The 17,874-nt window shown below is 32.2% G+C and overlaps 2 protein-coding genes across 2 annotated transcripts in view; one reads left to right on the top strand and one right to left on the bottom strand.

Moving 5' to 3' along the window:
• Window positions 1-17,874, bottom strand: part of LOC138318963 (zinc finger protein-like 1 homolog) — a 433,896-nt gene that overhangs the window by 267,872 nt on the left and 148,150 nt on the right. The window lies entirely within an intron of this gene.
• On the top strand, window positions 78-5,632 carry LOC138318948 (41 kDa spicule matrix protein-like). The gene is made up of 2 exons (XM_069261774.1): window positions 78-182; window positions 3,907-5,632. The coding sequence occupies exon 2, from the start codon at window positions 3,911-3,913 to the stop codon at window positions 4,424-4,426; it is 516 nt and encodes a 171-aa protein (XP_069117875.1). The 5' UTR covers window positions 78-182; window positions 3,907-3,910; the 3' UTR covers window positions 4,427-5,632.

Raw genomic sequence — 17,874 nt, 5'->3', positions numbered from 1 at the left:
CTCAACGTTTCTGCGTCATGTTGACTGTTTTTACGTATCTGATTCTCCAGAGATCAACTTTAGTCTGACCGGTAGATATGTAACCAGTTACCCGGAAGTGACGGCCGATACACCTCTTGTGTAAAAGCTACCCCGAATCTCACACTTTCATCCAGTTCAACCGGTCACCCACAACTCGACAGGTAAGCTCTCCTACTCCTTAGTGCGGCACATGTATCTATATACGTAAACTTATCGCAATTTGTATGAGATGCATATACTTCAAACTGTTGTCATTGGTAAATGATATTTTATGTAATTATTTCGGTATAGTATGCAAATTTTGAAATATTCAACTGTTTCATACAGCTATATGTAAACTAAGGCATGGTTAAAATATTAAGAATGTACGATAATCTTAAGATTGTTTAAAATTTAGCTGGTGTGTTTTTGCTGTGTAACTATGATAATGTTCCACTATAGCAGCATTATAACACCACTCATGTGATATCTTTAGCATTTTAATGTGATCACGACTGATACTAAATGACTCCTTACCAACGACTTTATCGGGATTACAAAAGAAATGGTAGATTATCAATATCATCAAATATGTTACAAACACAACTTCTGCACTGGACATACATACGAGTTATATGGTTTGTGGCTTTTGGGCTCCCAAATCCGTCAAGAAATTCCGATCGATTATTAATTTATTGATTTTCGAATATCGGGTATATCCTTAATACAATCAGTAAGATAATTGTGTATCATTGCAACTACAATTGATATGGAAACCATTCCAAACATACATAAATTATGAAAATATTGAAATGTTGTCAATTGTTGTCATTTTCAGCGAAGTTTTTCATCTAAAATCCTTAAAGCGCACCATTGAACAAACTTTATGTTCCTCCTAAAGATATATCGAAAGTGCCCACATTCTAAGTAAACATTCAGTTTGTTCAAGATCCTCCTCTATCTTTTCTGAGACTAAAGTCATCAACACATATGCAAAATATCAAAATTCGTTTAATTTATCATAATTTGGGATGGTCATCATGGCAACTATAGCTGCAAAAAAACTTACGTTACGATTGAAACGGCCATGTACTAAATATTTCAAATATATCAACTTGTATAAAACATCGATGGTCTTGAGGGACAAAAAGGGCCCAAATATTTAATAAATGCATTAATGCTGATTTACCCCCTTCATTTCTTTAAGAATATGCAGTGTATCAGTGAATGGTGGGAAATTATTTTAAAACGTATTGTATAACTTGAAACTGTATTACTTTAAGGGTCCTTATGATATGCATAATTATACAGGAAAATGTAGTATGCGTACTCTGCTTTCACGATCCCATGACAAATCCCTTGACAAAATTCCATCGAAATTAGTCAACATTCGGCTAATGATATTTAAAGATTCCTAATTAATATGCGTCATTGCCGTGTCACAAATATTTCGTGCTACATCTACTACCAAAATGTCATAAAACATTGACGGAATTTAGAGACCGGACACGAAAGCGTGACAGAAATAAACTGACAAAAAAGGGAAAACTTAAAAACTAAGATTGGTATCCATCAGGAGCAGGAGATACGTTGTTATTATAGGTTATGATTAGGATAAGAATTTCCTAAAAAAAGTATCATTTGAAAAACAGTTTATATATTAACTTAAATTTTGAAACAAGGACTATAATAATTGTAAAATGTGCGTAATTGTTTTGGTTATTACACAATATGGATCACTTAATCAATCAGATTTACTTTAATTTTTTTTTTAAATTTAAGGATCTGCTCTGGTGAGGTTTTAGTCTCGTTGAAGTCTCGTTTCAACATCAATCAAAGAGTTTTTGTAATTTCCAAATATTAATTTACTCAATTTGTAGTAAGTAGCAATATAGAAAATATGTCCAAAAAAAACCTTCTATATGCTTTTAGATTTTTTTTATACACCAATTTTAAGAAATGGCCAATTTTGCGGCCATTTTTAAAAGATGCATTTCTTACACTTTGTAGAGAGATGAAATTTCATCCTTTTATACTTCAATATCTTTACTTAACTCGTCGATGCGACAACAGTTTTGGCTTTATCAAGTTATTTTTTACTTTGAATCTTTTTTATGTTCATTGAGATGAAAATCATAAGCATTTAAGGTTAGAATCATAAACTATTTGTTTTAAATTTTCACATTTTAATGAAGAAAAAGTTATTTGAATTTTTGGCAAGATATGCTGAAAACACATTTTATATCGGGACAAAAACTTAAGCACATTTTTATTTTTTAGAAACTTGTTATTATTATTATTCTTTATTTATTTATTTTTTTTGAACTGCAAAATTTAAGAAATAAGTTATTCATCAGAACTTTTTGTGAAGCTTTTAATCTGCCACAAATTTAAAAAAAACCGAGGTATTTTCATTTACAAACTTTAAGAGATAAGGGTAACATATATCGCTGTTCTGAGCAAAAATAATGGGTTGATTGTGTGTTACTATTATTTTCTTTTAAAAAAATGGAGTTGTCAATTTTGCGAAAATTCATACTTATCAGACAACCGATTTCCAAAATATTTGTTTAGTTTATCGTGTGTATGCTCAAAACAGAGGAATTCCGGTAAAATTACAATTTACGTCAAATAGCTGTCTTTGATTCATAGTACTCAAAATAAGGCATCTTTTTTGTTTCGGAACAGTAGATAGTGGGCCTTTAACATTATCTATTCATCACTGCATATATAGGTTATAATGCTAATATATCATAAATGGGTTCATACCAAGTGAATATTTATTATACATCACTATATAGCAGTTACTTAAAACAGGATATATGCTTAACAGAAAATATACATACAATTAATTCTTAAGCGATTGTATCACTTCCGTTGTTATGCAGATGTGTGTATATATATAATATATATATTTGCTTCAATGAATGAATTATTGTTTTTCGCGATATTTTTAAACAAAAACGGCAGATTGCACAGGGGTTTTATAATAAACTTGGGGATCATATCCCATACTAGTAAACACTCTTTGTAGTTATTAATCAAATCATCCAGACGACTATGCATTGATTTATGACATGAAGTGATCACTGTCTACTAGTATACAAGGCTTACCATGTATGCAAGTAATGAAGTGATACATACCAATACCTGTTGACACAAATCTAGATAATTTATCAAGTTTCTGTGACCTTGACGATTTAATAGTGGGAATCGATCACACCTGTCTAGAGATGTCACCTTCAGAATGTGTCGCGTGCTGATCTGGTCATTAGGGTCGACCTCGATTGTTACCTTGTAACCTGTGAATTTAAGGACCTAACAATGCCAAGTAATAAAAACTCATTCTTTGTTTGCTTTGACCAATGCATTATCAATTTTGTAGAGTATGCATATGTCTATCATTGCAGCATTTGTATTAGCATTGCATTAACTTGATGCAAATAAAATAAGTAAAAGCGCCAAAACTATTGCATACCTAGTATTTTAATGAGTTACTCAAATAACATTATAAACATTATTCTCAATATATTTTGGGTTTATGTAGTCATAGACAAAAACGGACGGACATTCATCTCCATCGACGCCAAGAATATAAATCGGTTTTATCTATGACTTCATAAAGCCAAAAGATATTGATAATTTGTATATTAGGTATCTTTAAAAAACAGAAGCGGTATGTATATTTTAGTAATTCATGTTGTCTAGCTAAGCATTTTTAAGCATATACAAAAAACGGATAACATTCTTCATAGACTCGAGGACAATATTACTCAAATGTTCACACTGCTTCTTTTTTAAAGATGCTTAATATACATATTATCATTTTTGTGATTTCAAACTTATCAAGATAATAATTACGTAATATGCATCCTGGCAAATTCCAATATATATTTTTGGTTTCAGAATCATGGTGAGAATACAAATAATTGCAACATGTTGCGTCGTGCTGATGGCAGCCGCCAATGCTCAAGTTATGCCACAACAAGGCATGATGAATGGCCAGTTCAACAACGGGTTCAACCAAAATATGGCAGGTTTTGGAAACCAGAACCCAGCATTTAGAAACCAAATTGGCATGGGAATGACCGGTTTCAACAATGGCCTCAACAACGGCTTTAATAATGGGTTTAACAACCAGTTTGGCGGCATTGGTATGGCCGGAGGTGGTTTCCAGAGAGGTATGAACGGACAAGTAACCGTGCCTTTCCTTGGGAGTGGTGCAGTAGGGGGCTTCAATAACGGCTTCAATAATTTCAACAATGGTTTTAACAACGGATTCGGCACTAACCAGTTCGCCGGAGGCTTTTCACCCTCTGCCTTCGGAGGTCCGTTCGGAAATACTGGATTCAACAACGGTATGAACAACCGTATGGGGATGGGAGGCCAGTTCGGACAATTCGGAAATCGACCACAGATGGGTTAATGAAGGGTTATCTTCCCTTTAATTCGTTCTGCCAAATACGAACTGCTATTTATACACTTAATCAGTGTGCGATACTCGTGTTAATAAGTTCAGTGAGGACAAGAAGTTCTTTTGACATTTATTTGTATGAACGTTTATAATTTTAAAAGTTTCACTTTTATTTTCAAAAATCACCATTGATTTTGTATTAAATTGCATGCATGTCTTTTTTTGCATTTATTTCGTGTGTTTCAATACGTTTTCTTCAATGCAGTTCTTGGTATTACATATGGTTACACTTTATCTGTTTATGTACGAAAAAAATAAACTAAGGGTTACCAATAGTCAAAATGGGATAATTTCGTGATCAATCATTTTGCTATTAAAATATTAACTCAGTTGTATCTACCCATATATATTTATGTAATTTTGAATATTATTGAATATTTACTAATATTTGTCATTTTATGTGTATATTTCAAATAATAATAAGTTACCCTGACACAAACCTTGTGTGAAATATATTCCAATGAGTGTTTCAAACCGCGAGCTTATACTGGTAAATAACATACATGATAAACATTAATATTGGTCTTATTCTTATTGAATCCTGGGTATAAAAAGTTAAAGTACATTTCGTAAATATTTTTGTTTATAAATGCAAGGAGTTGTATGGAGAGATTTTTGTTTATAATCTAAATACCAACCTACTTTAAAAATCATCAAAACAAAAGAAAAAAGAAATTTGCAATGAGTAAATAATACATGTATACACACTTTTCCTTCTTCACATGATCAATATATTATATTATTACACAAGCATAAGGAGCGGTTATATCAATTGCGGAAATAAATGTATGTGATAATAAATTCTCTCTGAAGACAAAAGATAATTGAATGGATAGCAATGTTCCCTTAATCTCATTTATTGAAGAACATTGATGTTTAAGAGATCTTTCCTTTTTAACTGTCTACATTAAATGGATTAGCTATACTGTAACATTTCACTCCCTGCTATATTTAATATGAATACTCATCGAAGAGACTATACCTGTATGCAAATACCGAGCACAATTGTAGAATAAGATTTGATGATATAATATACATATACTTAAATACTAGACATTAAGATATATGTATATTTATGTATTATATCAGTTTCGTGATATATTTCATGTGACATTCCTTGTAAATATGGCGTTTTATAATAAAACAACATATGCTCAATTTGTTTTCTTGTCTTTTATTGCAGTTCTCTCCTCGTAAGTTTAAAATTCGAAAAACTAATTTCAGTACAAATTTCCTCTAATTCCTTGCAAAATAAATACAGCCCAAATTTCAAACGGTTATCACTTAATTTCAATATTGGAAAAGTCTCTAACGGTCTTTCACTTTTAAGCGTTGTACATGTATTCGCAAAATCAAATATTGCAATCAATCAAACAACGCGGCAATCGTCAAAACTGCATTTTCAGTAATAAAACACATAATTTTTGCCGAATAAATTTGAGGAATGTACTTGATTTGCTTGAAATTGTGTTAAAGTACATATAACATTTTTTTAAACCTATGTCAATACGGCAAATATAATAATCAATCCAATAATCAATACCTTCACACAAGGGAAGATAACGCAATAATGCATTATCAAATATCGTATTTAAAACAATTCAGCAGACATTCTACAATAATATCTTATAATACGTAAATATAATTTGAACACGAGGTATCAGGTTTGGTACCTTACATGTTCATTTCTCTAGGACATTTAATCGACGTGTCTTATTTCCTTACAACAGAAAATGAAACGAGGTGTAAGACATAATCATCCGGTGAGAATTAAAATGTGCTGTCTTTTTATCACTTAAAAACGATTCTATGTGGTGAATTCATTATACTTCTTGTATCGTACGTAATACATACTTAATAGTGTAATACACTAATTGTAAATATTTATCATCAACTATAAACTCGCGCAACAATTGTGAACTGAAATAGCGCAATATCAATTTACTGTGTACGATAATTTAGCTTTTTAAGAAATTCAGTATACTTACGAAATCCTTTTGGTTTTAACAAATTTAGCAGGGTTTTTGGTTGGGTTGGCCCAATTTTACATGTGGTTTTAAATACGTTATATCCTTTTCACTTTTATGTATTCTTCCAAATACCTTACACCCTTCTATGTTACAGACCTCCTGTTGGAATCAAAACTTCTCAACATTTAATAAATAGCTTTAGATAGAATGTGGGTCAAATATTGTAATTTGTGGATATAACATTGTGCCAATAATGACCACATGTCCGATAAAACATTCATATTTCTGTACTTTACAGGCTTGTTATTGCCTGCTAAGGAGGTAAACGATACGGCCTGTTGTCAGGAGGGGTGAGTTGATGTTTCCTTGATTGACACACTAGCCGCATACATTGAGTATGGGTCTGGGGGTATAAAAGAAAATCAGGAGATCCAGACAGGTATTGGACATCATTTGGCATCCACTGACCAAAGCCGGTGAGTACATTGGGGTATTCCATGGTACGCCAACCGGGCAAACTGTATAGACCGTCTTTAACAGTTGAAAATAACATCAGCATGTTTCATTTTCATACATGGCTTTAGCGTGTAAATTGTGACATATATATATAGATATATATATATAGAAAAAACAAAACTAAAACAAATGTGCCATCGATCTCTAATGTTTTCCCAGCTGCCGCTGTTCTTCAGGAGATGTTTATTGAACAAAATACATCTCCTGAAGAACAGCAGCAGCTGGGAAAACGTTAGAGATCGATGGCAGATTTGTTTTAGTTTTGTTTTGTTTTTTTTTCTATTTAAATTCCATCACAAGGATATTCAACATATATCTATATAATAAATTAATTTGAACTATTAATTCACATTTTGATTTAATTTATCAATATTACAAAATATTGATTTTCTAGCACTCTTTAATGAAACAAACAAGTAATATTGTGGTAACAGCATAAAACAATGAAATCGAGATACTGAAATATAAACATGTTTTCTATATATATATATAGTATGTAATTAAAAGAAAAGCAAGAACAACGATGAAACCGAGAGGCTTTTTATGGCTGACGAATTATCAGATTATATACATATCAAAATTTTACAGTAAACTATTGCAAAGATTGTTTACTCATTGGTTTGGTTTGAAGGGATTATTAAAAAAATCCACTCTAATTTGTGTTTTTTGACATTCCTTTCAAGACTTCACCTTTTTTACAAATTATATGCTGATATTCACAAAACGTCTTAAAATATGTATACTCATGTTCACAAATATTGTTTCGTTTGGTGTAATATATATATATTTATTTAGATCCGGCCTTCCGCTGCCACTTGCCGAAGGGTACATTGCGCTCCATTGTGCTATATAGTTTAATATTTGTCTACTTTGTCCCTCATTACTGTTCGTATCCTATTATGTAATAGTGTTCGTTTTTTATGTATCGATAAAGGGGCAGATCGCCTCGAAAATTTGACAATTTTGTTTTGTCCACACGGTTGGAATTACTTCCTTGTCCCATATTTACCATTTGAAGTAATTCGTATCTAACAGACTTACGTTTGATTGGATCCCGTGTCATCTGGAAAATCCTGTTGATATTACTTCTTTGATCTACATTATACGATGGAGACATTTCAATACAAGGAAATATTGATATGATTATAACTATATAGATAAGCTTTAACCAGGATTTGATAAGCAATTTAAACGTTTATATTCCTTTGTCCTTAATGATAACATTAATATTTATATTGTAAACGCAGCTGCCAGGATGAGGTACAGTCACCTGTCCGCCTTGATATTGATAGGGCTCCTGGTGGGCCAGTCCCTTGCTCAATCGGCGACGACTTTGACGATACCCACAGGGACGGGAACTTTCCTTGGTACAGCAGTAGGTCTTGGTGCTTTGTACTATTTATTTAACCAAAACAATAGACTGCCACCTTTTCCACCATTTCCTCCACCACCACAAGTTTTCGGACCTACCTGGGGCCCGAATCCTTTCTGGGCACCACGGGCACCACGACCACCACCACCACCACCATTTTTCCGGACCCCAATCTATGGCTGAACGAGAGGTAGGCATTGCTTTGCAAATAACTAATTTAGCATTATGGTATTATTAATTCTTAGCTTTGTTTAAATTTTGCTTAAATGACAATACATATATAGGTCCCGAAATTATGTTAAACACATCAAAAATATCAATATATATATATCTTAATTGCTAAACAATTTGTCGAATGATGTCACACCGAGCTACTTTTATGTATATATATATATATATATATATATATATATATATATATATATATATGCTCACTGCATTTTCATTAGTTCCGAGTGAAACGGCGGGAAATATGGCATTATTGAATCAGCTTGCATGCTGTCCAGCATTCCAAAGCAAATATGAAAAAAAAGTAACCTATTGTCTTAATTGGTCGACGTATACTTTGATTTCTTCATTTCTTCTGCTTTTGTAGCTGTTTAGTTGTTGAGTGGTGACCTACTGATAGTCGATACAGTTATGTACTGCAAAACTTATTAGAAATAAAGAATGATACATACATTAAGTACATTATCTTCGTCTTACCGTGTCTGTGAGAAACAAATGCTCATTGCCATTTTCCTTCTTTACAAAAATGAGTAATACTTGCAAATAATTATCATTTAGATTATCCATGTATATAAGTACAAATATTTATAATGATGACTTATCAAATGTCATCTTTTGAACAAGATACCTGTTTAGTGTGGTTTTGTTTCTTTAACTAACCGTGATCAGCTAATCCATCGTTTAATGTAACCTTCAATATCTTACCATAATATTTGTATTACAGGTCGAGTGTGACAGGAAACTGGTATGGAGTGACGACCACAGGACATGAATATGGGACACACAATAATCTTATATTTCACTCTTAAACAATTGTAATTTTAACATTTATTATTAAAATGTAAATATACCTATACGACAAGTCACGTTTTTTATTTGTTTGATGCGTTATGTACATGGATAACTTAAGCAAAATACATTAAGAAAAAATAAGTAATACTCTGTTTTATTAACTTCAAAACCATTTTACGTGGTACGTCAAAGTTAATCAAAAATACATTACTAAACTTAATAGTTAGAATAAAACTTAGAATAAAATCCTGTTAATTTGAAGTATTTTCCTTTTCCCGGGGACTTCAATATAACCATTTTTGACTGTATATAATCAAAACATTAGTCAACATTGTGATATCATTGATATATGATTGCCGCCAGCATAAATACCGGATTAAAAACTCATAAAACTCGACTAATGTCAACAGATATTGGTTGATGAACATAGGCAAATGACTTGCATGCTAACAAATACATAAAACCCGTATAATTCAATCTATTTTACTGTTTCATGTCATTAAATTCCCCGTATCTGCTGTTTGCTTATGAAATATAATAAGTGGTAATCTCTTTTTAAGCTATTTACGTTTAATGATTTTTAGTTTAAAGATCATTTTCGCGAAACATTGACATATATGACATATTAATTCGTGAAATATTTAATTAGTTATTTCAAATGAATACAGACGTATCACTTTATTTTACACGGGGCAAATTACCGTGTTTGACGCATGTGTTGTATGCGTGTGAACTTAATATTATTTTGATTTAGGACCTCAATTAATATTCAAAGCGTAATCTCACCTTCAAATGAAAAAAAAAACTTAAAACAAAGTTCGATATAAAGGAAACATTATCTTATCGATAATTACAATAATATTCGGCGTATAATACCATGTCGTTTCCGTAGAGGATACGATATATATGTTTATGTTTATAATTCCATTCGTTTGATGCTAACATAACTATACATTATACTTTTTTTTGCTTTTTTCTTTGTTTTTGAAGTTCTCTTTTCAAACTTATTCATAACATTTTAGATAAAGCATGTGATAAACCAATCGTTGACGCGGGGAATATACATAATGCATTTTTGTTTCTACACAAATACATTTGTAAAACGATTTTAAAGTGATGTTAAAGATGCTACACAGCTGACGAATAGTATTTTGTCTTTATCAAAAACAGAAGCAGACGAATTAGTACTTTTCTTCAGTTACAAAAGTTACTTTACACCATTACCGCCAATGAAATGCTTGAGCTTTTTTTTTAATTTAAGATAAAAAATAAAAATAATTAATTGCGTTCCGAAAAAAAACTCCATGACACTATGCCCTATATGGAATGAAATACGAATTGCGTAAGTACCAAAAGCAAAATAAATAATTGTATATGAATTTTTCTGATACTTAGATGATATGTACAGATATACACGATAAAACATCAGTTGGTGTTCAAATGATGAATATCGATTATACTCTGGTGGAGCATCTTTAACTTTATATTAACCTTGGTGTGTTTAACTCATATTAACCTTGGTGTGTTTAACTCATATTAACCTTTGTGTGTTTAACTCATATTAACCTTTGTGTGTTTAACTCATATTAACCTTGGTGTGTTTAACTCATATTAACCTTGGTGTGTTTAACTTTATAGCAGCCTTTGAATGTTAACCTTATATTGGCCTTTGCTTTCTTAAATCTCACTGACTTCTTATTATCAAGCTAAGTTATATCCAAAACACATTCATTCAATAATTTCTTGTTCACGTACTTTTCTTGACTTCTAAATCACTTAAGAAAATTCAGACGTAGTATACATTTATATGGAATTTTGATAAATACATGACTTATTTCACAGATAAATTAATCACTTTTTCGTTCAGATATTTGTTTGTGTGAAATAATTGTACAAGGACAAGTGTCAAACATAAAATTGTTATTTTTTTATTAGAGGAAACTGTTGCAAAGATTATATCGGCGGTATACTATATCAACTGACAACTTTCGACGGTTGCAACGAAACCTTTATTACTCCAAAACCTTTGGTAAAGTATATTTATAGTAAACCATTTGTACGGCTACTAAATATGCAATTTATCTTTTGAAATAAGTTGACAAAGCCTCATTTTCAGTGATTTTAAAGATTGATATTTTTTTCAAACTTAGCTTGATTAAAACAAAATTTTAACTGCAAGGGTCGCGAAAGATAATCGCACGCGACATGAAAATAGTATACAGGAATTTACTATAACGATGGTTTGATAATAATATTTTGCGTGTTTTTACTTTTTTTTATATAAAAGTGAAGAACGTAATTGTGTAATTCTTTAAGCTACCATTGAAACATGATACATTGATGACGAACTTATAAAATGTTACAACGCAAAACAAGCATAGTAAAGTCAGTATAGATAATGAATTAGGTGCCTTTCTTACAATCTAACACATTACATTTGTATATATGCCAATTTAAATTGAACGCATCTTCATCAGCAAAATAATCGTGATCATTGTTATTACTTATAATTACAAATTTATCATTTACATTTACAACCCAGACTTGAAGATTTGTATGACATTTAGGTTTACTTATATTAGTTTAACGGCCTTAACAGCCAGAGTCATTTGTATAACATTTAGGTTATAATATTTTAACCGCTTAGGATCATTTGTAATACGGTTAAGTTACATTAATCTAACGTCCCTTTAACAGCCAGGACCATTATTATGTCATTTTCTTGCTGGAGTACTGCGGAGAAAAAACACTGAACAGCGGTCAGTACCTGGCAACTGCCTCACATGGGATTCAAACTCGCGGACCAGAAGTGATGGACTTGTGGTATCATATTGGGACATCTTAGCCACTCGACCACGGTAGAAGTATTTGAGTGTGAATCATAATTAGCTTTTAAACTATAAACATTTTCCAACAATATTGTCTCGTGCATTTTTCTACGATAAAAACTAAAATATCATGATATTGTATATCGTCAAAATAAGAATATTTTAAGTTCAGTTATAAAACAATACATACGTACCAACTGTTGACATATTAATCCAAGAAGAACTTGTCAAGGCAAGAAACATATCGTGTATATAAACAAATATGGTACTTTATTAAATCTAACATTATCTTGGATTCTACCAATCGATATATATGTCAGAATGTGACACAGTATTTGGTGAGGATACCTGCGGTTTGGCATGTCACATAAACGTCAGTTCGTGTTAAAGACAAGCAGATGTATATACCTGCTGTCCTGATTCTGCGACAGCGTTTTGTTGTGCATTACATAACCTAGGAGTGATAAACATACACACTAACACAGCAACTGTAATCAAACGACAATAAACGCATACTACCTGCACTTATACCCATGGTTTATTGCGCAGATGTCGATGAAAAAAACCCAGCTTGATGTACCATTCTACAGACAAGTTTTATTAATCCTAGTTGATTGATAAGCTTTGTTTACGAAAAGTATCGATATAAAAGACAGAATCGGCAGGCAACTTAGTGGATACTTATTTCTGTATGGTCCGGTAAGTATTGTCATTGGTCTACAGGTATCTTCTTTTGGATGGGTCTTCTTTTCGTTTTGGATTGGTTTTCTTATTATCTGAAATGCATTTAATACCACATATTTTGAAGTAACGTAGTAATATTTCTGCAGGAACTATGCTATTTTTTTTATTCTCGATTAAACCATATAACTATCTTTTCAGTTTCGTAACATTTGCATTTTATTAATATAGAAATGCTTAAATGTTTATCCTTTAAGACGTTATTGCTACAACACGAATCTCAAAGCAATATTGCATAACACCAATGGATCTATTTTTTTAATTCCCCATTTGTGCAACAACCTTTATCTGTGCTTATCAGTATATTTATCCTACAGGCCTAGTGCTAATTTACAATAGTTCTGGTCATGAATTGGTTATTCTAGTTATAATCTATAACTTTACAAAAGCCGAAAAGACCAATTGTTACAGATTTATGTACACCTTTATATTTTCATTACTGTTACACTATAACTCGTAGTTTTTTCCAAGGAAATAATCCAACGAAAACCATTTGTTTGTTATTTTCATCTATAACAGGTATTTCACTTCGCCATTAAATACATCTATATTCGAGTAATCGCCAAATATTCTGTTTTCGTATATACACTCTATTGGTAATGGCATGTTTGTTTGGTTGGGAAGTTTGGAAATCAAATTCGTGCCATTTCGTCATTCCAGGAACGGAAGCAACATGAAGCTGAGTGTTCCAACAGCCTTTGTGCTTCTGTGTTTACTACAGGCTGTCACCTGTCAACTGTTATCGTCTATCACTGGCCAACAACTCGGCATATTTCTGCTCGGAACAGGAATAGGAGCAGCAGCATTCGGTGGTAGAAGAGGTGGCGGCTTTATTCCTCCCCCTCCACCGTTCATACCACCTCCATTCATTGGACCATATCCGCCTCGCCCACCCCATCATATGAGGATTATACCCATACCATACTGTAAGTTCATTGCTTTAAGTTATTTTTATATACAGGTTTGAGTAATACTTCGTAATGTAGGATACTAACTAAAGATTTATTACAGCGAATTTGCGTTCAAATTTTTCTCGGTAAAAATGTTTCCTTTTTCCCCTTTTTTAATTTTCCTATGAGTTATAAAAGTTATATTTACTTTGTGTTAATACCGAATTTAGCGATTAACTCAATATATTAGATTTTTTTTATATATTTTGCAAAAAAAATACAACCATGATCAATACAAAATGATAAGGTTTTAGCTACATGTAATTGCTTCTAGCGCAAGTTTACTTTACTATAGAACACTACGGAAGCGTTTTAGGCTCACATAGGGAAACGTTTTTCAGGATAACGAAAATGTTTTATTTGTCGGCCGCCTTATCATTATCAGGCGGCTGCCTCTCAATTCATCTGGCGGCCGCCAAATAATTATATGGGGCCCACACTTAATCTTTCTGGCTGCCGCCACTTAATTAATCTGTCGGCCGCCACTTAATTGTCAGGCATATAGTTATCTGGCGGCCGCCATTTAAATTTCTGGCATATAGTTATCTGGCGGCGGGCAGAAAATTATATTGCAACAGCCATATAACTAAGTGGTGGCCGCCAAATAAAACATTTTCGTTATCATGAAAATAATTCCCTATGTGATCCTAATACGCTTCCGTATAAGACATAGTTATCATGCCGTCAACTGTTAAAACTTTTATACAGTTACTTTGAAAATGACAATAATATGTGAAACTGTAATGTTTCTCGATTCAATTTAAAAAGAAATAAAACCTCTAAGATTTCAAAATCTCCGAAATGTATAAAATTCATGCAGTTATAAAGTCACAAACTAAACAGCGAATAAAACGGTCAAGATTTTCTCCAAACTGTTCTTCAATACACCATTAAATATTATGTTAAATCAATTTTTTTATTACAGATGGTTAGCCTGGATTAATTTAACGTGTGAAAAGAAGACAAAATGTGAAATGGTGTAACTGCTGTATTTGGACACAGACCAAGATTACAACAATTTTTAACGAAATTGGAATGTATTGTAGTAAATAATAAAAACAGATTACAACAATTTTTAATGAAATTGGAATGTATTGTAGTAAATAATAAAAACAGATTACAACAATTTTTAATGAAATTGGAATGTATTGTAGTAAATAATAAAAACAATATATACAGATTTTTATTTTAATTATTTTTGAATTTTTTCGACGTTTCTGCTTATATTATTTTCTAGTCAGCGTTCCAAATCTAAAAGACATAACAGTATAACAACAAATTACTTTTCTCGTTTTTATATGAGAGAACTACTTATTCTTGGTATTTTACTACCGGAATGACGTATACTGTTGTTTTAATGGTAAGATCGATGGAAATCGCTTAACTTTAGAATGAAGGTATCCTATCGGAAAAGAGTCAATTGACTATCCTTATAGGTCTTAAAATATAGGAATTTAAGTAAACTAGCAATTATCCCGATGGAGAACATTAAAGGTATAACTTATATAATTGTTTCCATATGAAATACATGTACTACAAAAATTAAATAAAATGTAATAATCAATTTTATTTAATGTCGCATATCGGAACAAAATAAATATAAAAATATAACCTACATATTATATAATTAGTGGTAAAAGCGTAGTCACAGAGAATAAAATAATAGGTTGATATTGAACACTTGTGTCACTGTTGAAGTAGTTAAGACACTGCAAGAGTGTAACATTATATACCACAGGGACCTGGCACGAAATTTTTTTAACCAATAGTATACATATATATATTATAGTATCAAGGGTATGAACTCGGCGGTCGAGAAAAACGGACCTATTTTTTTAAAACCATGATTATTTTAATAAATGGGTTATATACAACATTGACGGATATCTTACCTTAAAGAGAAATAATTTATCTTTCCATTGAGTGCTTGATGAACAAAATTGGCCAAGTATTGACGAAATTATGGCTTGATGAATCGAGAAATTTACGAAAAATATGCTAGGTAGACATTTCCCTGTCCGGTCGAAATGTCGTCTCGGCTCTAATGGGCACCTCAAAAACCAAGCCAAAATCACAAAATCTACGCTTGTGGTGGTAAACAGTACCCATAACTGTGTTCATCCACAATCTCCTTTGGAGGTGTCATAACCCGTACTTTGTAGAAACTCCATTTAATCATCGTGTAGCTCACTTACTTTAACCGTCACCGCCATGTTCATTTTTCTCTCGGAACGCTTCTCGACTTTACATATCGTGACTACATTATGCAAATTATGTAATGTTGTGCTTGTAGGTAAACTCGAGAAGCGTTCCGAAAAACAAATGAACATGGCGGTGACGGTTAAAGTAAGTGAGCTACACGATGTTTAAATGGAGTTTCTACAAAGTACGGGTCATGACACCTCCAAAGGAGGTTGTGGATGAACACAGTTATGGGTACTGTTTACCACCACAAGCGTAGATTTTGTGGTTTTGGCTTGGTTTTTGAGGTGCCCATTAGAGCCGAGACGACATTTCGACCGGACAGGGAAATGTCTACCTAGCATATTTTTCGTAAATTTCTCGATTCATCAAGCCATAACTTCGTCAATACTTGGCCAATTTTGTTCATCAAGCACTCAATGGAAAGATAAATTATTTCTCTTTAAGGTAATATATCTGTCAATGTTGTATATAACCCATTTATTAAAATAATCATGGTTTTAAAAAAATAGGTCCGTTTTTCTCGACCGCCGAGTTCATACCCTTGATACTATAATATATATATGTATACTGTTAGTTTAAAAAAATCGTGCCAGGTCCCTGTGTTATATACTTATTAGACCGAATCATCTGTCTCTTAAAATGATCTCCTTTTTGTCGTTTATTGATACGCTCATTTTAGCGTATCAATAAACGACACATTTTTTAAAAGCTCATTTTAAGAGACAGATGCTTCGGTTTATATACAAATAGGATCTTACATGAGTCTTGTACACTTACATACATGTAGTGTACATGTTCATTTCAAGCAAAAGGGGTATACATGTAACATGATGTTATGTTATAAAACTAATACATAGGTTGATGTGTTGAGCCCTGTGACTGGATTTGTAACGATGGCTTAAAGAAAACAATTCAAAGGGGGACAACCCAATTTGTACAAGAACGAATTGGGCTGTCCCAAGTGCGAAGTAGTGGAACGACCTGTAGTCTAATATCGTTTAGAGACTGCTTACACCCGAGATGTCATATACCTAAATTATCTTGCCCCGTAAGTTGCGAGGTTCAACTTTGGAAGTTTTACTGTATTATCCTTCCTGAGATAATAACAAAACTTTTCTCTTTTCAATAAGATAATTTAATAGAGTAATTTTCTATAAAACGAACTGCTCTCTCTCTCTCTCTCTCTCTCTCTCTCTCTCTCTCCCTCTCTCTCTCTCTCTCTCCCTCTCTCTCTCCCCCTCTCTCTCTCTCTCTCTCTCTCTCTCTCTTGATTTTCCCCATTTTCTTGGTGTAAGATAAATCCAAAATACCAGTCAAGACGATGTTGTTACAATTTGACAATGTAAAAAGACTTTAGTTTGTAATTATTTTACATTTCTTAGTAAGATTTCCTTTCAGTCTCTTTAACGCTTAAATGTTTTATGTGAAAATAAAGTTTAAAAGAAAATTCATGTCAACAACCAGCAACTTCACACTGTTTTCACATATGATTTCCATACTTCAACATTAAAAGATTTTAAAGCTCTGCTTCAACATTAAAAGATTTTAAAGCTCTGGTGGTTTTTATACCAGAACAAATCGCAGAGCATCCATGCCGTTATATTTAAACCTGTCAAATAGAACTTTACTCTCTCTTTGTACACATACTTTCAAGTATGAAAATATCACAGATCCTTGCGAGAGTATTATCATTAGCGTATGTATATGTACAGTCTACAAAGGTAAAAATTATATTTATGAAAATGTTAGAAATGAGGGTCTCGCGATCACAATAAGTCATAAGATAATCCGTAGCATA

Source organism: Argopecten irradians, chromosome 3 (assembly GCF_041381155.1).
Source record: "Argopecten irradians isolate NY chromosome 3, Ai_NY, whole genome shotgun sequence".
NCBI classification, from domain to species: domain Eukaryota; kingdom Metazoa; phylum Mollusca; class Bivalvia; order Pectinida; family Pectinidae; genus Argopecten; species Argopecten irradians.
The sequence above is the reverse complement of the archived record's forward strand: the minus strand, read 5'-3'. Positions and strand labels throughout refer to the sequence as shown.